This window comes from Paraphaeosphaeria sporulosa (assembly GCF_001642045.1).
Source record: "Paraphaeosphaeria sporulosa strain AP3s5-JAC2a unplaced genomic scaffold CC84scaffold_7, whole genome shotgun sequence".
NCBI lineage: Eukaryota > Fungi > Ascomycota > Dothideomycetes > Pleosporales > Didymosphaeriaceae > Paraphaeosphaeria > Paraphaeosphaeria sporulosa.
Window position 1 is genome coordinate 1,098,857 of NW_017253366.1, and position 21,139 is coordinate 1,119,995.

The 21,139-nt window shown below is 55.0% G+C and overlaps 6 protein-coding genes across 6 annotated transcripts; 1 reads left to right on the forward strand and 5 right to left on the reverse strand.

The window, feature by feature from the left end:
- Positions 1-3,001: 3,001 nt before the first annotated feature.
- Positions 3,002-4,906, reverse strand: CC84DRAFT_1219052 (uncharacterized protein; the record flags this gene model as incomplete). Its single annotated transcript, XM_018183051.1, has 1 exon — positions 3,002-4,906. The coding sequence occupies one exon, from the start codon at positions 4,904-4,906 to the stop codon at positions 3,002-3,004; it is 1,905 nt and encodes a 634-aa protein (XP_018034150.1).
- Positions 4,907-10,001: 5,095 nt separating this feature from the next.
- On the forward strand, positions 10,002-10,640 carry CC84DRAFT_1219053 (uncharacterized protein; the record flags this gene model as incomplete). Its single annotated transcript, XM_018183052.1, has 1 exon — positions 10,002-10,640. One exon carries the CDS (start codon positions 10,002-10,004, stop codon positions 10,638-10,640), a length of 639 nt encoding a protein of 212 aa, XP_018034151.1.
- An 808-nt stretch (positions 10,641-11,448) lies between these two features.
- On the reverse strand, positions 11,449-12,000 carry CC84DRAFT_1096218 (ribosomal protein S17e; the record flags this gene model as incomplete). The annotated part of the gene is made up of 3 exons (XM_018174659.1): positions 11,449-11,541; positions 11,595-11,772; positions 11,831-12,000. The coding sequence occupies 3 exons, from the start codon at positions 11,998-12,000 to the stop codon at positions 11,449-11,451; spliced, it is 441 nt and encodes a 146-aa protein (XP_018034152.1).
- A 470-nt stretch (positions 12,001-12,470) lies between these two features.
- Positions 12,471-13,960, reverse strand: CC84DRAFT_1096464 (uncharacterized protein; the record flags this gene model as incomplete). The annotated part of the gene is made up of 4 exons (XM_018174669.1): positions 12,471-12,844; positions 12,893-13,300; positions 13,353-13,725; positions 13,778-13,960. 4 exons carry the CDS (start codon positions 13,958-13,960, stop codon positions 12,471-12,473), a joined length of 1,338 nt encoding a protein of 445 aa, XP_018034153.1.
- A 1,817-nt stretch (positions 13,961-15,777) lies between these two features.
- Positions 15,778-17,986, reverse strand: CC84DRAFT_866541 (beta-glucosidase-like protein). The gene has a single exon (XM_018187711.1). It carries the CDS (start codon positions 17,754-17,756, stop codon positions 15,873-15,875), a length of 1,884 nt encoding a protein of 627 aa, XP_018034154.1. The 5' UTR covers positions 17,757-17,986; the 3' UTR covers positions 15,778-15,872.
- CC84DRAFT_866558 (long chain fatty alcohol oxidase) lies at positions 17,987-20,780 on the reverse strand. The gene has a single exon (XM_018187712.1). The coding sequence runs from the start codon at positions 20,446-20,448 to the stop codon at positions 18,217-18,219; it is 2,232 nt and encodes a 743-aa protein (XP_018034155.1). The 5' UTR covers positions 20,449-20,780; the 3' UTR covers positions 17,987-18,216.
- Between the last annotated feature and the right edge of the window lie 359 nt (positions 20,781-21,139).

Consider the following 21,139-nt stretch of genomic DNA (forward strand, 5'->3'; position numbering starts at 1 on the left):
TGCAGGCACAAAACTATCGATGCAGTCAAGCGAGAACTTGTCATCATACTACTGGGCGGCCAAGTCAAAGACCTTTTCCCTGCTAGACATGATTATATGTATGTGGATGAGATCCTCAACCGCAGTGATGACTACGAGTCCACATTTGGTGGACCTGATTATTGCAAAGGCCGTGCTATCTTCGTCTCAAGTCAAGGGCAGCTCGGTCTAGGTCCATCTTCTATACTAACGGGTATGTTTGTCTATTTGATTTCCAATAGCAGATGCTAACCAAGCTGATTCAGGAGATCACATTGCTGTAGTCTTTGGCGTTGGTCAACCAATAGTTTTGCGGCCGTCGAGTTCGCATGCTCCTTCTCAAGCTTCCCAATATAGAGTCGTTGGGCCAGCTTACATGCAAGATCTCGCGTATGCTCAGGCTTTGCGTGGACCGATACCCCCTCGCCAAGAAGCTTTTTTTCTTCCCACGCCACTTCGAAGACGTACCGGATTCACATTGGCCATGGTTCAAAAACATCACTAACGGGGAATTATCCCCCGAGGATCCCCGGTTGGGAGAGATCCCAGAAGACTGGGAGTTAGGAAGGAATTTTCGAGAACGCGAAAGAAAGTGGTATTTGAATAAGAGAACAAGAGATACAAGGTGGGAACCACGCGACCAGCCAGACGAACTCAGAAAAAGAGGGATCGACGTCCGGAAAATCGTCTTGATTTGAGAGCATCGAGGACTATCACTTTTGTGAACCAGAGAAGGTTTTTCGATCGCGTCTTAATTCACCATCTACTCTCTTTGGGTGTTCAATTGGATTGTTGCTGGGGGTGAAAATGTGCGTCTAGATAATAACTTGTGTACTAATACCTTCATCCGACGAGCATCAATGCCAAACCTCACTGAGTAACTTCACAGGGTCGAGATCAGGAGCGACTAGCTCCATATTTGGTATGGGCACAGCTGGGTCGTAGTGCAAAAAGAGTATGTCGCTGGAAATTGGGTCATTCGGCCCACCAACGCTAGTGAAAGAAGATTCATGTTGGGCTGATGGCATTGTGCTATTCGACGGAGTGTTTTGGGTAGATGCTTTCCCAGGAATTCCACCTTCACAAAGAGTCTATTAACATCAACTATCGCTCTGGTGGTGAGCTACGTAATTGGTTCTACATTCTCTCGAGAACCATGCTGACACATTCTAGTACTGCAATGTACTATAATGGCCCCGAAAACAGCGAATTTTCGAACACGTACGTGCCGCTGCCTGGACTCAAAATCGCCGACGCGGACCGCCGCGAGTGCTGTCAAATGTAGACATCCTGTAAACGACCCTTTTTTCTCTGCACATAGAAAGTCCAGCATCACCGGATACGACGGTAGAATCGAAGACTTCTACTTCCCGACTCGCACCAGTCTGTTATGGCCTGCCAACAACAGGTAAAAACCACGATCAAATTCATAGCTTTCAGATCTGACCATACTCCAGTAGCAATTCTGTTTAGGCCAGCCTAACGGCTCGCAGTCTTGCTCAGCTCTCGGCCCTCTCCCTCATTCGGTCAACAAGACTATATTTCCTGACGCTTCTAGAGTCCAACTAGCTGGCATGCAAACTCTCATGACAGCGAGCAAAGCATTCGACATCGAGCTCCCAATCAAGGAGATGCCGTTCAACGACTTGAACCACGCCGGAACAGTCGTCTCCTTTCCTGAGAATCACTGGGTGAGCGGCTGGGAAGAACTCAACTACGGGAGAAACACAGCTTTGCGCTGCACAGAGGATGGTCAAGCCTGGAGGCTTCATATGATGTACGCGCACTGTGCGCCGGGACGATATTCTAACAACTGTCAAGGAACATCAACGCCTTCGCTTTACCCTTCATCCCCATGTTCGCCGTCATAGTTACGCTGCTCGACCTCGTCCTCTTAAAGTTGCTCATGCCAAGCCAAAGACTTTCCAATATCCATATGCCCTCCGCGTTTCGAAGACTGCCTTGCCTCGCCTACGAACCACACCTCTGATTCGACATGCTGATATCCCGGTTTCGTCCAGCCCAGTCCCAACGGAGCGGAACTGGTCCAAGTCTTTCCAGCTTATGAATTACATGCTGCTCTCCAGGCCCGCGACCAAAACGCGGAAACAAGCAAGCGCACGCTTGCCCGCAGCCAGGGTTCTCACATACCTGCTCCTCCGCATCCCGTGACTCCTCCCCAAACCCAGCGCCACGCCAGGCACCCATCCCAATCACGCGGCTTTCCCCACCACCCACCCACGAACACTGATCAGTCGCATCTTCATCCGCCTCGGCGACTGCCCCGCGCCAAGGCCGCGCCTTCACGCGTGGCCCGTGCAGACAACGAGGGTGCCAGGCACTCACTAACTCACGCACTCGCTCCCGGCTTCGGACCTCGCATGTCACAACCGCGCGACTTCACAGAGAATAGGCAGACGTAAGGCGTCCCAATTGACGATGTCCCAACGGTTTCATTTTTCCGCGTCGCAAGCCATTCTACAGGGCTCGAGCGCGGGTTGTCTAGCGGACATTACGACTTCGCAAAGCTAGCTGAAGCAAGAGCCCTTGGAAAATAACCACCGTATCGTGACAAAAAGAGGTTGGGTATCTAGGCAGAACATGAAGATTTTAGTAATGTGGATGCACTGTATGGAATGAAGGGAATAATATTTTGCCGCCCGCGAGGGCTCCGTGTATGTGGGTTCGGGGGTATAACACCATGCGCGTGCATGCCAGCCAAGCGTACAACAGCAACGAAAAAGGGAAGGTGTCTGGAGACAGGATAAGACAAGGCACAAGGACGAACGGGAATCAAAACGCCCAGTCTATGGTCTACAGAGATAGGAGATAAAAAGATTTCCGCGCGTGTACATGTATCCCTTTTGGTGGTGACAAACAAGTGCAAGAATACATGGGACGGTAGGAAAGGAGAAAGAGAATTGACTTTGCAGCGCGTGAACCGAAGACAAAAGATCCACGAACGCCTTGGTACGCACTCCAATCAGGGACCGCGCCACTCATCAGGCATTTGGTAATTTTGGTTCAGGTTACGAGTCGCTTGCTGAGCCCGACTGTGCGCTTGAGAGGGGTACTGCGCCGTCTGACCGGGAGGGTACGCCGGCAAAGCAGCCTGTATAGACTGAGTGTCCCATGCGTTGGCAGGGGCGACAGCAGGATAGTGGTGCTGGTGCACGACCGACACTGGTGGAATCGAAGGGTGGATAGGTCGCGTCGAGGGGGCAGCGAAAGGGTTGTTCTCCATGCTGGAGTTTGAGGTCCGGGTTGGTTGAGCGAATGGGTGGACGGTTTGCGAGGGCGAGTAACGTGCTGAAGGAAGCTGCTCACGCGTGGTGTAGGATTGTGTGTGTGAACTTGGAGGACGTGCAGCATATGTGGGCTGCGGCGCGAAGGTAGTAGCTACGGGCGTCAGGACCGGTGGTGGATCGACAATGCTCATTCGACGTCGACCAGCAGGCCTAGGATCCCCAACGGAATAGGAGTTCGAGGTCTGCGGCTGGGGTCGCGTGGCATACCGCTTCTGGATGGCTTCTTCTTGCTCCCGTTGTTCTGCGGCCGTGCGTTCCAGGGACATCTGCAACTCTTCTTGCCGAAGAAGGCGGGCTTGCTCATCAAAGTCTGCCTGCGTCATAGAGCCTCGGCGCGAACGTCTACCACCACTCGGCTGCTTCTGATTGTAGCTCGTAGGTGGCTGAGTCTTCTCACGGTCAGGCCTTTTCGTCGCGCGCTTCTCCGACTCCTTGACTGTGTGCTTCTCGGGATGGCTCTTGCGCTGCCTATCGCGATCGCGTTGTTCCTCGGCTTTTTTTTTCTCGCTTTGCTCCCTTCGAAGCCTGTCCCTCTCTTCATAGCGACCAGTATCCAGAGCCGCGAACCTGACCTCCTTCTTTGCCTGCTCAGCTGCCAGCTTTGCTGCCTGAGACAGTGACTCGTCAAGACGGCGCTCTTCCTCTTCTTCTTGCTTCTTCTTGCGAAGCCGTTCGCGATCGATGGCTCGATCAGTGATTTCGGGCGCGGCACCACGGGTAGAGCTTGCATGGGATGCATTGGAAGAAGTATACAGATCAACGAAGTCTGAGTAGTCGTCTGCGTTATCACGCGACGAGCTGGTGTCCCGTGACGAGCTATGTGGAACACCAAGCCGGGTACGGTGACTGCTTGGCTGTGCAGTCTGCCCTCGTGTTGTGGTCGGCGGAGAAGGGTCACCCCGCGAGTTGTGAACAATAGTGCGAGGGTACTCCGGCGCCTGTCGACCCAAAGGGGAATCGGGCTCAGTCTCCGAGGTCGTGTAGAGCGAAGGCGTTTGGCTCGTAGTCACTGAAGAGGCTGACGCAGTGTGGCGGTGTGTCTGTGGCGCAACTCGCCTGGTGGTGTACCCTTGTGGTTGCCCGAATGGGGGAGTTTGCGGAACAGGAGTATCTGGAAGGCCAGTTCGAATTGGGTAGGATGCGTCTGAGCCTGGCGAATCAATGGCGATTTCATTGGAAGCAGTCGATGAGGCACCCAAAGAAGATCTCTTGTACGTCTTGGGTACATATGTTCGTGGGTACTTTGCATCCCTACCCTTGGTGGAGCCGATTTGGATGATAATCTCAGGCTTTACTGCGGTAGCAGGCCTCAGTGATGGTCGCCGGCCGCCACTTGCTGATGGCCTACGTTCTTCGACAACGTAGCTTCCAACTCCAGTAGGTGTGGGTGGGTTGTTCGAAGCGGGCGAAGGCGCGTCATCGCGAGCGATGGGTGGCGCGCCCCTGTATTCTCTAGTCCTTATCTCTGGCTTCGAGCAGCGCTTGCCACGGCGGCGGGCTCTGTCGCAATCGAACGCGTCCTGGAAGGTCCTGCTCCTTCCATCCGACCCGATGTAGATCTTCTCTTCAATTCGGCACATTGTGACGAGTGTGAGCAACCGAAGGTCGCTTTCGAAATGAGTCGAGACTGATGGAGCCTGGCTCGACGTTTACGTACCCTCAACCTCCCACGATGGTAGGTCGAGGTCGTCGATAGCGTTGTTGGTGGTGTGGTTTTGTGCTTTTTCCGAAATAAGATCCGGAGCCCGAACTATAAAAATAAATTGTAGCCGGCAGCGGTAGGCGAGGGGAAAATCCTGAAAAGCTTGCTTCCTTTTGGGCGCGAAGTGGGCGACGCCGATTGCGAAGCGATAATTATCTTTGCTTTGCGGTGGGGTAGCAAGTTGAAGGTGTTGGTCGTTTATGACTCTACGTCGAGGCAGGTGACAGCCCAACTAAGACACGACACGACTTGGTCTTGGTGTATTTGTAAGATGTGAGGCGAAGGTGCACTGCAGACAGAGTCGGTGAAGTGAATACCAAAATAAACTATGACTTGCAGCAGGGGAATGGGAGTGGTGTGCGTTTCGAAGCATGAGAAGATCGGCTGCTGGGGGCGGCTGTATATGTATGCGGAGCGCGGGAGCCTGGAAAGACGCTGCAGGTCGGGGAGAATAGTAATGAGGAACGCAAAACGAGACTAGCAGGGCGCGCAAGCCACTTGGGAATAGAGAGCAAATGTCGAGCAGTGAGTAGTAGGGTGAGCAGGGGAAATACTGAGAGACGGCGTCGTGGGGTCCGTTCGGTCTTTGAGGAGTCAATTCACTTTGCCCTGGAATGCACAGCCGCTCGACAGCCACGGGCTACGGCCAGCCTGCGGACCCCTGCGCAAAACCGGTCTGCTATGCCTTGGGAATGAACAAACAGAAAGCACGGGTCCCCATTGGAGAATTGCGTCGGTTTCGAGTACAACAGGCCACTCACGGGCCGCTATAACATTGTCTCAGAAGACGCGACTCGGGCAGCCATGGAGCCATGGCGTCGTCCGTCCGCGAGTGATGCCCTACGCTGCATCCTTCGGCGAGCAGCCGACGGTAGGTTGATGATTGCGCCGCGGGCAACGAGCACACTGCGATGCCGTCGCAACGGTGGCCGCGAAGCGCAGTGACGGGCGTGGAGCGTGCTCGTACTCGAGCACGACGCGCAGCGACAAGTGACACGGATGGCGGAGGCTGTGGTGCTGGGCCTACGGCGGGCGCGGTCAGGCACAGAATAAGTGGTCTCGACGGCGCCCAATGCCTGGGGGAGTCTGGATATTGCATTGCTGAGGCTTAAGGTGCCAGGAAGCGATTCGCAGTGGGGCCTGCCAGACGGCGGGCGCTAGTGGGTCCCTCGACTCTCCCGCAGCCGGCCCACGCACGCAAAGATGCGTTCGCAGTCGGGCTGCATTCTGGCACGCTCTCGCGAGTCGCGCGGCCTGCGAACGCTGCGCGAACACCCTCTTCGTCGCCGGACTGCGCGTGCGTGTCCACCATCTGCGTCGGGTGTGCGCAGCGACGGTTCTCGAGCGCGCGCGCACGGCTGCTGCCTTGTGGCCGGCCGCATCGGGCGCGATGGTCGCCTCTACGTGAGGCAGCAAAGACATTTCTTGATCAGCATGCTTCCGCTTTGGGAAGCGCGCTGGGTGCGTTGCCGCCGGCAGTCGGAGCATCGTCGCGCAGCCGTGGAGCATCAAGCACGCTGGTCCGAAAGAACAGCGTGCTTTGCCAATGACGGCGGGCCTCGCAAGCCGCTGCCCACCAGACCGCGCCAACGTCGACCGCTCCCTCTGTGCATGCGCCCTGTTCCACCCCAAAAACCCCGCGGTTCCATAGCCTTGCGCCGATGCCAGTGCCAGTGTTTGTTTTTGTGGCCTTGCAGCTTGACCGACTTTTGGGGCTTCCAACTTTGCACATCGTAGAGACGGTGCGATAGCAGCCCCTCGCACGGAGCTTCTTGCGTTCTGCAAGCCGTGTGCCGTCTCCATTGGTCTTGTCTTGGAAACAGTCGTGATCGCTTTGGGCAGCGGCTATGCGACGCCACAAATAGCAGCCACAGCGTGTCAGCAGAAAGCAGGCTGCGGCGTGTCATTGGCCACAAGAAGCCGCATTGTGGCGCGTGGCCCTCTGTGGTGTGATGGTGGTGGTGTGCGACGGAGTGGCATCGACTGGAGGGTTTGTAACGTCAGTTTGGCGCTGCCACAAGGCGTCGCTGCTTCCTCGTTCGCGACTTCCATTGCGATGTTCGGGCGCCTGCCATTGGACTCCATGGCTCGCTGGGCAACACTGAGGCACAAAAGCTCCCCTCCTCGACAGCCCATCGCGCGCATTAATTTCCGTTTGGCGTCTTGTGCGAAAGGCCCGGCTAATTGCACTCATTGAACAGGTGCCGGCCGTGGAGCACACGGACGGAGCATGAATGGGGCGGTGTCCACAGTGCACTAGCCACCATAGCCACCGCCCGACTTCAAGTCCAGTCTTCTTCGACTAATGTTGCCTGCTTTCCCCCGCATGCTTATCCGTCTTACTCAGCTCGTCTCCAACGAATGCTACTGCGGTAGTCGAATAGACCGGCGGTCCAGCAAGGCCCCCGAATAGCAATTGTTAGTTTGTCACAAATCCGGACGCTTGTTGACATCAAACAGCCAACTTTTTAGCCCCGCGCATCATGCTGCTAATGAGCAAGAATCCTTTGTCGAGCAACTTGGTGCGCTCGGGCGGCCTCAGAACCGTCACACGCTTGGATTCGCCGACACGTTGGACCTGCGGTCGCGACTACGCCGTATGATCAGCGAAGGTCCGAGAAATAGTGACCCGGCTGTGGCACGATAACAAGGCTGCTTCACACCTCAACCTAGACCGGCAAGTTCAGTCGCCACTCCAACGCAAACTGTGTTCGTCGACCTTCGATCCTTCGGGAAGTGACGTCTTCTAGCTCCCGCCCAAGCTTGCAAATCACGAATGATTCTACCTTGTTTTCAGCCTTGTCATGAGCGCAACGTCAGATTTTTGTGCTGAGTCCGACGCCAGGCACCTCTGCATGTGGTCTAATTTGCCTCCCCAGTAGCACCATGGAAGTCACTAATTCAAATTATGAAGCACCAGCGTGCAGTCTTCCCTGAGCGCATTTCCGCCGCCTCGTAGATACATACCTACATTACCAACGGCGAATGTGTCGTCTTACTCAGCATATAGGGCTCGGTACACAGACTCAACAGCCACATCTCTGCTGAGCCACATTCACACCTTCTTACTTCTCGTGACCAACCACAGCCTTGCATGACAAGCGAGGCGGCGGGTGTAGCATCAGGAACAACAAGCTTCTTACAAGTGTCCCCTGTCGAGCTGAACGCATTGCTTGGGCGCTCTACAGGACCGGAAATCTCTTCGGCGGATATCCCGCGTGTCAGTCAGGGTTTGCCATACCGTTCGCAAGGCTCCAGCTTCACGGTTGGCCTTCCCTTGCGCATCGCTGACGGCGTAAACCGGAGATAACGCCCGCCCGTCAAGTTGGGCCGGACCCAAGCTCGTGCGGTTGCGAGGCAGTGCTTTACTTAGTACAACATACACGGGAGCATCTGACCAGTCGTCCGGACCCCCATCGTACGACGAGCGTTGGCGATGTGTGAGGCCGCCGATAGAACCGCGGGCTCGCGCGGGCATGCTGGGTCGGAGCGTGTGGTATCGATGCAAACACCCTACGGGAAATCCTTTTTCGCCTCAAACAGAATGCTAACACCGTGTTGGGCCGCAATATCTTCATGGCAACCGTATCTTGGGGGTTACGCCTTGTGGAAACCCGACCTCAAATGTCGGTATGTACACCACGTTGTCAAGACCCAGCATCTCGCTGCTTCCGTTCAGCAAAGGCGTTTCTCCGCAGTTCTGTCTCATCTCGGGTTTGTGTACTGGCATGAGTAACAAGCACTAGCTGGGATGACGTCAAGGCTTTGGTTGATCTATATTGACATATAACAAGATTACTCTGACACGCTCCAAGAAGTAGATCCAGGCACGTTCAAAGTAGGTCGGACAGTCCGTAGCAATAGACCGACTTGGGCTAAACACCAACAAGTCTGTCTCTGAATACACGGGAATTGCCTCATATTTGTCAATTCTTTCCGCTGACTAAACTTTCATGTCAACACGAAAGCCATATATATTTGTAGACTGTTGCCAACGACATCGCATCTTACTGCTTTTAGGATCACATTTCTGATATCCGAGTTTCTGTACACGAGTCCATCAACTAGGTCTGACGATGTCTAAGCAGTGTGTAGACGCATGCACGATGATCATACTAGTTCCGGCTATTCTTGCATCGCAGATGTCTCTAAAGTCCAGTCAACGATACGGGTTGGTAGAAATCATGACGTGAGAACATACAAGAAATAGAATCGATTGCCGAGCTTACGCAATATGACTGTGAACTTCACCTTCAACTTGGACACCAAAAACGTTAGCTCAGAGTGGTCCCGACGTTGAGCTTCGAGAAATTGCTCATCCAGAATAGAAGTTCCAAGGATATTGGTAAAGAACCGTTCTTGATTATCTGTCCATATAACTTCAATTTCGTACCACGAAATCCAATCTCATGAACCTCCGGCGTGGTTGCAGAGACGATACTTTGACCAATCTTTCGTCCATGTGTCCTGCCAGATGTGAGAATACGCAAAATTTCAAAGCTGCCAGCATCACGCCTAGTGATTGACTCGGCGCAGACAGAGGTAAGCTAGGGTACAGCTTGAGCGACTGTACGTATGCTGTTTTGTGCTGCTGCTGCTGGAGCCACACCGCAGTATGTTGTCACCTCTTTGCAGCGTTCATGAGGGAGCACTGGAGTCCATGTACAGTAGATTTCGATGAGCCGTGTTCCAATCCACAGTGTGGCGCCCAAGAGGCCAGTTCTAAACGACGATCCGCAGACTATGTTCGAGGCAAGCGCACACTCTTGATGTAAGTGAACGCGTCGCCCAGCAACGCAGCGCGGCTCCGCGTTCACTTCACCACAAAGCTTTCCCATCTCTCTCCGCGCGCCCCGTTCCTCACCTTCTCTCTCAATCCCCCGCGCAAGTCGTTTCCCTCCCACCAACCCGCAGGATAACGGCTACCGCTCTGCAACGTGCCTCCGACAGCGACCTCTCTCGCACCCAAGGCCATGCTCCTCCCATGCGTGGTCCCGAGTGGCAATGCGCCGTCCAGAGCCCTGCCTTCATGCGGGCCAGTCGTAACCGAGAGCAGCGCATCCGACACACCGAGCAGTCTGCCCACGGGCTCCATCACCACCATAGCCGCGGACCCGCAGGATCCCATCGTTGCTCTCCCTACCGGACCCGACCCGGGCGCCACTTCACCGTGCAGCGCCGCTCGAATGCCCGCCGCTCCCACACCGCTGGACGCCGCGGCGATGAGCCGCGCCCGCACCATGCTCGGAACCTCCACCGCTACATCGGTCCCGACCACGAGCCAGCCAACTTCCACCTCCGCCGCGGAATCCAACCCCTTCTCCAGCCCCTCCCCAACCTACCTTCCCGGCACACCACCCGTCCTCGCCGCCCTCTACGCCATCGTGCTCCTCTGGACGCTCGCCTTCGGGTACGCCATGTACCACATCTACCGTGCTGATGCGCGGCCGCGCAGGGTGGCCGCGCATCCGCAGTGGCGAAGGACGGTGGATACGTATGGGCAGCGGAGCCCAAAGAAGGTGGGTGGGAGGTTTGAGATTAGGGGGGTGGGAGTGGGAGGAAGGGAGGGGGGAGTGGAGATGGGAGGAAGGATTGGAAGGGTGGGGATGTGAAACGTTGGGAGGGGATGTGGTCTGTCCTGGCAGGGAGAGGAGGTTGAGGAATCGGTGTGGGGTTGGAGGAAAAGAAAGTGATGGGAAAGATGGAAGAGCAGGACGGCATGACTAAAGTGGAGGGAGAGCTGCATGTTGAGGTGTCCAGCGGGACGAAACGTTGCAGAGCTGGACAGCATGGCTGGAGCAGAAGAGAAGGAGCATGGTGCACGAGTGTATTGAGACTCTACGTACGGTTGGAGATTATGAAGTCGACAAAAAGAATGAAAGTGTTAGCTTACAGTAATGTTTACCCGGAATGATTTGAAATCGCCTTCATGGGATCAGATAGCTAGTTCCATGGATGGCATCACATTGAACCGACATGTCTGCTACACAATACAACATCTCTCGGTTCAATGTACACATTGTTGAACTTTAAATGCCGACGTGGAACCAATAAAACTGTATTGTCGAGCGGCAACACTGGACAAGTACGGGTTCCGGTCGAGAATCGATGCGGTCAACACTTTTGATGGAGCTACTTACCCATGCAAGACTTAGCTAATTGTCGCCCAAAACCTACTCCTCACATTCACATCACAGCAGCAGGGGAAAGTGGCTATAAAGCCTGGCGATCAAGCCTCGTCTCGGTCCCTTACGGAACGTCGACTCAGCGACACCTAGTGGGGAAATAACCTTTTTTTCATTGACTCCTAATCATGATGCTCTCATAAGGAGCGGTATCCCAAGCCGTAATCGTGGCATGATCCGTAGCCCATGCTCCACATAATCGCCGAACCGAGGAAAGAAACACCGTATTGAGCGTCTAAGAGCGGGGGTTGCGGTCTCCGAAGCGGCGGGGTCGCTCGGCGACCTGCTGTGCGGCGACGGGGACGACGTTGACGGGAATGGAGTCGAACTGCAGATTGTTAGCGGACCACTCGCAGGTGAGAGTGTTTGGTCAAGACGTACGCCGAGGCTCTTGAGGAGGTCCTTGGTCTCCTGGTCGACGTCCAGGGAGCCGGACTCGCTGTTCTGGGTGAAGTCGAGGGCAGAGATCTCGGGGACGTATTGATCCTTGCGCTCACGCTCCTCTTCCTGGAGCTTGAAGGAAATACCGCGGACGGGTCCTCGCTGGATACGCTTCATCCTGCGTTGTGTTAGCCACCGAGCTTCTCCAATCGCAATTGCACATAGCGGAAGCATACAAGTGCGTGGCATATCCGGCAATCTTGTTGCGCAGACGCTTGGAGGCAATGATGGCAACCTCGTCGCAAATCCTCTTGTTGGTCTCGAAGTCGAGCGAGAGCTTGGGGTAGTAACGCTCAATGATGACCTTGGCGGACTTCTTCACGGTCTTGGTGCGGACGCGACCCATTTTGGCGGTTGACTGTAGATGTGCGGAGGGGAGAAGAGGAGGCTGCTGGGTTAGTCGGGTGTCGCGGTCGAAGAGAATAGCCCTGGCGTTGCAGAGCGAAATTGTGTGCGGTTGCGAGTGCGTAGCGGCTTGGCCTCGCTTACGTCGCACGGGCCCGCACGGTTTTGGCGAATGAATGTGCCGCCCGCTCCGGACGAGATCTGTCGCTACGGAGCAGGCGAGCGCGCACTACCAGAACACGGACGCAACGTGAAGCACATTGAAATCGAACATTGGATGCGAAAGTCGTCAATTCGTGATATGGAAAGCATCATTAAAAAGATATCGCTAACTCGGTCAGACGCAGCAACAGTCAAAAAGCCACCGCGCGCATCTCAGATGCCCGTTGCATGCTAGTACGCAAGATACAAATTCAAGGGTCCGGACTCATCCTTTATTCACCCCAAGTCGTGTCCTTCGCACACCGCTCGCTAAAAGAAACGCCTCTCGTGCGCCGTAGTCTCGCCGCCACTCTCAGCTCCAGTAGACTCGCCGCCGCCGTGGGGAGGATTAGGGTAGTAGAAGGCGGCGATCGCGATAATGACATACACGAAGATGAGCAGACTGCCCTCCATGTAGTTGGATTTCCGGTCGCGCAGGAACGAACCCACAACAAGCACGGCGAGGACCAGAGAAACGGCGTCGAAGACTTCGAACTGCATGTTCATGCCGATGTTGAGGCCCCAACCAACAATGATGACAAGCGGCGTGTTGAGCAGTGCGGTTTGGATCGAGGCACCGAGGACGTGAGCGAGAGCCAAATTCATCTGGCCATCCCATGCCTCGTCGATGGCGAGAAGGTGTTCTGAATAGCGTTAGCGTCTGTTTCGTTCCAGTGATATCATTGACATACCCGCAGCTTTCTCGACGACTGGAACAAGGATAAGACCCATGAAGGAGTCGCTGATGTGACGCTCCTCCACCATGTGTGGGATCTCGATGACTAAGAAGACAGCGATCATTGACACGCAGGCCAGCGAAATCAAGAGACCGATGATGCACTCCGTCAATGTGAGCTTGGGCTTGGCCAGCTCCTTGTTACGATCCTTGTCAATGAGTTCATCTCGCTCGTAGATCTCGTGAAACAAATTGTCGTGGGACTTCAGCTGGAAGAGGAGGTAGACAAAGTAGGCAATGAGGAGGATAATGGCGGTAGCACGTGAGATCTTCAACATCTCGTCGCTGATTTCGTTGACGGCGAGCTCGAGGTCTGTCCGACCATTAAGAGCATTGTAGTAGACGGTGGGGAGTACCAGACCCACTGTGACAGATGTTAGTATCCAATCGTATCACGCATGCGCGAGAAGACGTACTTGCGGCTACGAGCATCAGACCGCTACCGGCCTCTGAAATGGCTTCGTGGAACGACTGCTCACCACCCTTAAGACCACCGGCCACGAAGCAGAAACCCAGACACAGTAGCATGTTGGCGAGTATGGAACCCAGGATAGCGGCGCGAATAACGGGGACATTCTGCTCTCTGCCTGTCACCAACAACACCATGAACAGGACGATTTCCACAACAGATCCAAGTGTCGTCTCGACGATGACGCCGAGTACCTTGGGCAGTTTACGAGCGAGCTCTGACCCGCAGAAGCCCACGGTATTAGCGGCAGGGACCATCGCAATGAAATTGGTGATGAAGATGGCAAGATGGGCGCCCTTCGTGTTCGGAAGTGCAAAGTGCTGCGAAATACGTTAGTCGGGCGGATGGCTCTGACTGTGTGGGTGTACCTACCAAGGCGATGGCGACGGGCACCATGGGCCACAGGATATTGACCCATCTAGAAATCACGCTGTTGCTCTTGTACGAGATCTTGAAGAACTTGAGTGGGTGGAACCCTTTCCTGCCGCTCTCGCCCTCGGGCTCGATGCCTTTCGTGACTTTGTGGCCATTGTGGTTGAAGCGCGGCAGGTGCATGTGGTGCTTCTGGCCGTTGCCATTGCCATGAGGCACCTCGGATTTGGGCTCCTGCGCGTACTCGCGCGAGGATCGCGACCGGCGAGAAGACGACATGGTGTGGGAACGTGGAGGGTAGGAATTCGGCATGAGAGTCAAAGGATTGGAACCTCAGCTGAGCGGACAGTCTGCATAGACCGTCAACGAAGCAGAAGGGGACCGTGTTTCAGGGAGCGCTGTGTGGGGACACAGCGACGCGGCGGCTAATTATTATAGAGAAGGAACCACGGAGATTTCTAGGAGGAGAATACGTGAAGCAAGCGAGATATGTCGGCCGTTCGGTGTCGCTCTCGGCGGCGTCATTTGGAGAGCTGGCCATCTTTCCAAGTTTATTGGAGGCGCGGGATGCACGAGCGGCGCGTGGATCGCTGTCACTGGATAAGGCGATCGGGCATCAGACTCACGATTGCCCGTCCTTTGTTTACATGTCCGTCAACACTCCGAGAACAACGACTCTCCAATGTCCGCGGTGTACACACGTCTATTCACTGTGACCCCCAAGCGCTCGCGCTCCGCAACGGCGCAGGCTTCGCACTCCTTGGGTTTGCTTGTCTGCGGAGGCCTTCGAAACAAAGCCCGCGCCAAGGGCAGCGAGTCCAGTTTCAAGCATTCTAAATCGCGGAGTGACATCAGCGGGAGCGCTAGCGCCCGCCAGCCAGGGGCCCAGGGGCTGCGCGACGAGATCTCACCGCCCAAAGGGTCCAGATGCAATTCCAGACTCTCTTACTGCCCCCAGCAACTGCGGCTGCTTGCTTGCTGTCTTCACGGGGCTTGCAGCCAAGACTAGCTGATGCACACAACTGACTGCGCCATTTTGCAGACCGGGCCGCCGTCAGGTTCAGCTGTTGCAGGCCGCGATTGCAGCCAGGCAGTGCAAAAGAAAAAGAGGGGCACGGATCGCAGAGCTAGAGCTGCATGTGGGGAACCCCGACGACAAGCCTCGTGCTTTCAACCTCAAATCAGAGACAAGCCCACTGTGGTCTTCTTACCACGCCTTGCATTGTCTATTTGTACTGAGAGCGACAAATGAGCACTCGCTGGGGCGTCTGATCACTCTGTTGGGCATGCGTGGTCTTGTCCCACGCCACCATGCAAGCATTGCGGGAAGCTGCCTGCTTTCAGGACGTTCAGAACGTGAGCTGCCACCTTCTGTCTCAGTGGCTTCGATTGGAAAGCCACATCCCGCAATCACGGCTGCTGCGGTTTGCCTCGTCTTGCACTGCGAAGGCCAGGGGCAGCATCAAACCTCCTCCGCATGCACAGGAGACAATCATCAGTCTGGCCCCCACGGGCAAGATTTGTAGATGCTGCTAAGCAGTGTGTAAACTAAGAACTCGTCCGTCAAATCATTGAGCAGGATGGCGGAAGCGAGTGGTTGACAAACAGTTTAGCTGATCTGCGGTAGTCGTCCCGTGTCAACCGAATGCGGGGCATGTCCAGGAATTATCGTATTAGAGCTCATTTCCGACCAGTGTTTCCTCTCAGGTTCGATCCTGTCTCTGCGGGCCGTCGTTATGCATGCATTCCGGCTTCCTGTCGACGTCCCGCTGTGCAGGTCGATGGATCTAATACGTTTGTGCGAAGGCCGACCCACGTCCGGTCTTTCGACCTACCCAGGCCCATTGCTGCAGGTAATCTGTACATAGCGCCATCTCAGGCAAGCAGGTATTCGCCAGATTTGTAGTTGCCTGTGTGTCCATACGCAGGTTGAGCAGGGTAGCAAGAGCCGACTCAAAGCCGCGGGGTCGCCTTTCGTCACCCGCCCCAACCTGCGTATAACCCAACAGCCAAAGACAAATCCGGCGACTACCTGGTAAGTAGCGCGTTCAATCAACTGCATTGCTATCAATCATCATATTCTCGCTCCACACCGCTACCCCGACTTCTGCCTCCGACTCTCCACAAAATCTACATACTCAAAGAAGCTCTTCTTATACCGCCTCACCTGCGTCGTCCGATTGACCGTCTGGATCCCAAAATGCTGCTTGTAATCCCCAAACTCCCAGTTGTCCGCCCAGCTCCACGCAAACACGCCAATCCAGTCGACGCCATCCTCCCACAGCGCCTTCAGGCCCTCGCTGAGATATGACTGGTAGTACAGACTGCGCGGGCTGTCGAACTCCTGATCGGACTGCTTCTTATCATCCTCGCCGAAGACGGGGAAGCCGAACTCGGTCACGGCGACGGGTGCGCGGAACGTATTGTACAGGTAATTGAGGTACGTGCGGAAGTAGGTGGGGGTGATGTAGACGTAGGATTGGGAGGCGTAGCCGATGTTCCAGCCGGTGGTTGTAGTAGTGGACTGGGTGACGCAGTAGGGGCGGAGCGGGTGCGAGATGTTTGCTGCGCAGTCGGCGATGGTGTCGTTGGGAGGCGGGGAGACGACGGTGGCTGTGTAGGGTTGGATCGAGAAGAAGTCTGCCGTGCCGTTGATGTAGGACAGGTCCTCTGCTGTGAGGGGCACGTAGTCTGATACTGAGTCTTTGAAGGCGTCGGGGTAGTCTTGGCCAAGGAAGATCGGGTTGCCAAAGGTCGCGAGCTGGAAGGCGTTGAAGTGGGTTGCGGCGTCCACATCGGAGGCGTTGGAAGGGTCGCGCGGAACGCCAAAGTTGTCGTTCAGAGTCATCGAAATCTTTCCCGTGCCCTTAATTTCGGACTTGTAAAAGTGGTAGAGGCGGGCATGCGCTTTGATGACAGCGTCGATGGAGTGGCCGTTCCTGGCGCCCAGAAGAGGCTCGTTAAATGTCCACCAGATTGGCACACGATCCGCAAAGTGCGTCATTACGATCTTGCCGTAATTTACAAAGGCGTCTTCAAAGGACACGTTCTTGTAGGATAGGTGGTATCCCGAGTCTGTGTAGCCGACGCCTCCTGTGCCTGGTTCAATAAGGATGGAACTGACGTTGGGGTAGAACTCAATAGGAGTATCAGTATGGTGGAGCACAATAGCTGGAAGCATGCCTTTGTCGAGAACGAGATTGATCAGATCGTCATAGTGCGATAACCCCTGCTGGTTGACTGGCGTGTCTGGCAGCACAAACGGCAGAATGCGACTCCATGGGATAGAAAATCGGTAGTAGCGTATGCCCATGGCAGCGATGCGTTCGATATCCTGCTTGTAGAGATAGTAATTCTCATTGGCGACGAAATTGTCGGCCCGCCCTGGTGAGAAGAGACTGAGAGCATCCATGTGCACAGGCGTCCTTCCCTCATCTGCTACAGCACCTTCGATCTGGACCGCTGAAGCAGCCACACCGAGCAAGAAATCTTCAGGGAAAGTGTAGCATGTCTCTGGGCCGAACGGCTCCGGCGGTGGAAGGACCAGCTCGCTTGTCGGAACTGGCGTTGGCTCCACGGTTGTTGAGTAAATTCCCCGCGTAAAGTTGACCCAGGGTATCGCGGTCCATAGAGCGGTCCATGAAGCGTTGCCGTAGGGCACCCCAACATCCGTCGGAGTAGCATTGGAAGCTGGATCCCAGTTACCCCATTGTGTAGTGGTGAGATTTGGAACCAGGCTGCTCAACTGAGAGTAGTTTGGTGCAAATGTTGTGGTGGCAGTCGGTACAGGTCTTGAGGTGGCTGTCCTTTCCGTTTCTGTTTGCGTGAAGCTGAATTCACGGAAAGAGTGCGAAGGGATGGCCGTCGCATAAGAACCGTTGCGAGAGCATTGCGGAAGCGATGCAGACCCGTCCACAGGTAGATAGACTTGCTGAGCAAGTGCCACTGCGCCGCTGCTAAGCAGTACGTGAAGCTTCATTCTGGGGTGGAGGCGCAATGGCTCTCCCAGTGCGTCATGGGATGAAGTTATTTATCGAAATTAGCTTTGCGGCTATACTGTTTGCTTCCAAGATCGGGAAGTGGGCACGGGAAAAGAGCGCACGGTAAACATGACACTACACAAACATACGATGATGCAATGTGACCTTTCACGTGGATACCCGGGAGGACATTCTTGTTTGAGGTATTCTCCGATCGAATTTGTGGGGTTTGATGCGGGGATTGTTGAACTTGAGCCTCGGTCTGCGGGGTAAAATTGAAGCGACGGAAAACCGGACCCTTGAGAGCAGGTTTCTCTGTTCTCAGACGATTGGAATATAATGGCGAGCTACGTCGTTAGACTATTCGCAACATGAACTTGTGCATAGACCGAGACGTTCAATCCTACGGACAGGAACAATTTCCGCTATCCACATTTTGATATTCGGTTGGAAGCAGGATCACAATTTCGGACGCTCAGCTAACCCCTTTGCAATTCCGCGGGAGATCCAGTCAGAGATAGCCATGTTAGTAATCATCGGATTGACACCGCTGGCAGACGGGAATACCGACGCATCCGCAACATACAGACCCTTCGTGCCCCAAACCAGGCCCGTAGGATCCACGACTCCCTCCTTTTCCTTTGCACTCATACGACTGGTGCCCATTTGATGTGCAGACACATACATTGTCTCAGGGCTTGGGAGGCCTTTGGCCCTAAGCCCACTAAGCCAGTCCTGGAATTTCGGATCGTTGACCCCTTCGCTCGTGGGCGTGGCAGGATCGCGTACAAAGGAATTGTGGCCTGGAATCATAGGGAATATCTCGGTTGCGCCTTGAACATACTGGATTTTGGCCAGGGCAATAATACCTTCAAGCAGATGGGCTTTGTCGAAATTGGAAGTCGTGTATTTGACGCGGACACGTCCATCGTGGGGATCGGGGTATACTTGACCTGGATGTTTTTCGCGGGCGATCGCAAAGTATCCAGCCATGTGCCTCATGCGTGCAGCGTTCAGTTTGTAATCTAGGCCACCCTTCCAGCTCATGAAGGTGAGCCATGCGGACGGGGTCATGTTGGTCGCTTCGATCTTGACTCCGTGGCCTCTGCCGTCCAGGTTCTCAAACTCATTAACAACCGAGGTAAGACAATCGCCTTCCCAAGGTACAATGTCTTCGTTGTAAATGCCGCCGAGGAAGATCACGGGGTGTAGATACAGGTTGCGTCCGATGTGGTGGTTTTTGAGCCCAGACCGCAGGAGTAGCAAGGGCGACTGCATCGTACCAGCGGAAATAATAACGCGTTTGGCCTTGATGATAACTTTGCGTCTGGTAACCGGCTCCCCAGCGATACCGCCATTGATATCTCTTGAAACCCAGGTGCCCTTTACACCTGTGGCAACCTGTTGTCCACCTCGTTTTGCAAAGATGATCTTCTCGGCGTGGAAGCCCTCGACAAACTTTGCACCGGCGCGAGCTGCATCGGGTAGCCAGCTAACAACGGGGCCTTGCTTCTCGCAGGAGCCACAGCCAAAGGTACATTGACCGCAGTAATGTCGCTTCCCTCCGCTATTCTGGGGAACAGCCTTAGCCGAATAACCTAGCTTGCGCGCGCCTTCGAGCAGTAGCCGGTTTATATTGCTGTGTTCGATGTAGTCGGTCGAAACCCCCATCCGTTGGCACACGCGGTCGAGCGAATCTTGAAACTCGGCAGAAGTGAAGAATGGAAGCCCACGGTCAGCCCACTCTTTCCGAACATATGCCTGTGTTTGGAGAGACGCAGACCAGTTCACCGTTCCACCGCCTCCAAAGGTCTGACCCGCGACGACAGCCAATGTACTGTCGTCTGATTGGATGCCGCCACCGTGCATGAATAAGTTGTTCCATCCGTACTGGTCGCGCATAGGGAAGTGCTCCGGAGTCCAATGGTGTGCCTTCTCAACAACAATCACACGATGTCCAGCTTCAGCCAGATTCTTTGCGCAAACTCCGCCTCCACACCCACTACCTACAATAACGACATCTGTCTCGATGACTTCCGGTTTCTCTCCAGGAGGAAACTGGATGAACTCGTAATCAAAACCTTTTCCTGGAATCATGCCAATTGGTACACGTGGGTACCCGAGGAAGCGGGGCAACGTTTCGCTGGTTTTCAGCCAAGTCTGCTTTGACAGAGCGCCCATGGATCGAACAAGCTGCCGGAGAAGAGGCAAACGTGCCGTCGCCCATGATTGAAGTATTGTTTCTCGCACATGTATAGGCTGCTCGCTGAAGGGCGTGACCTTGCCTGTGAGGACTAGTGATCCAGCGCGGGTGTTGAGTATGTTCAAGATCATTGAGAGATCCTTCTTGTTCGATTGAGGTAAAGTGAGCGCTATCACTCTTCGAAGCTCCTCTCTGAACACGGGATCCGATGCAGGATTGTCGTCAAGCAAGGCTTTGGCGGCCTCATCGCCATTAGGCTCGGGCGTGAGGCCCCGAAGCTTGCTTATGTGTGCCGAGTACTCATTGTCTGTCACCGCAATCTCAGTCCTGCTTCGAGCGATTGAGGCTGGCTTCACAGTGGGTATGATAGTCTCGGCGATGGCGAGGAGTGTCTTCCATTGCGGTGGAGTCAATGGATCGCCTGCTGGGATAGGCGGCAAAGTGGAGGCTTTGGGGGACACGGTTGCGGTTGGGAGCGTTTCAGACATGGCGGCTTGGGAATTGGTAAGGTAATGATTGAGCCTGCCGGCTCGTGTAATGGACTGTTCACGCCGATGGTTGCATCAAGATAACACAGAGAATTGGCCACACAGTGTACGTCTGTTGCTTTGTGCTGGGGCGCGGGTCAGCTCCAACGCGGAGGAAACGCGGAGTGCATGAGAGCCTAGGTTGATTTGGTGCATGTGCGTGAGTCGTGCGCTTCAACCTCGGCACTCCATCTCACGACTCCATCTCACGGGACAGCGCCACCTCGTGGCTTGTGCCTGCGCCACGCTCACGTGGCGCTGTTAACGCCGGGATATCTCCTCGGATTTCTTCTGACAGCGTCCAGGCCGCGTCGGCTCTGGATTGGGCTCCACCCCAGTGCTGCACTCTGGGCACGAGACCCTTTTCTCGTTCTCGCCGGCGGTTCCAAGCGGCTCAAGCCAGCCAGGCCATGGTTTGAGACTCACGTCGCGCTGGCCGCCGAGCAGCAGCCGCACGAGCAGCGACGCAAATGCGTTCGAGGCTCGATTCGACACCACTGACGTACGTCTCTGCGAATGTTGTGGTGAGGCAGAGGGGCATCCGATGGCGGGAGCTTTGCCAATACGAATTACCAAGGAAAGCGACGCGAGTGGTCAGAGATAAGCCTGTGTCCCGATTCGGACATGGGCGGCACCAAGGCCGTTGCCAAAA

What these genes read in the sequence shown, in the direction of transcription:
- CC84DRAFT_866541 (XM_018187711.1), bottom strand. Translation starts at nt 17,756, where the DNA reads ATGAAGCTTCACGTACTGCTTAGCAGCGGCGCAGTGGCACTTGCTCAG.
- CC84DRAFT_866558 (XM_018187712.1), bottom strand. Translation starts at nt 20,448, where the DNA reads ATGTCTGAAACGCTCCCAACCGCAACCGTGTCCCCCAAAGCCTCCACT.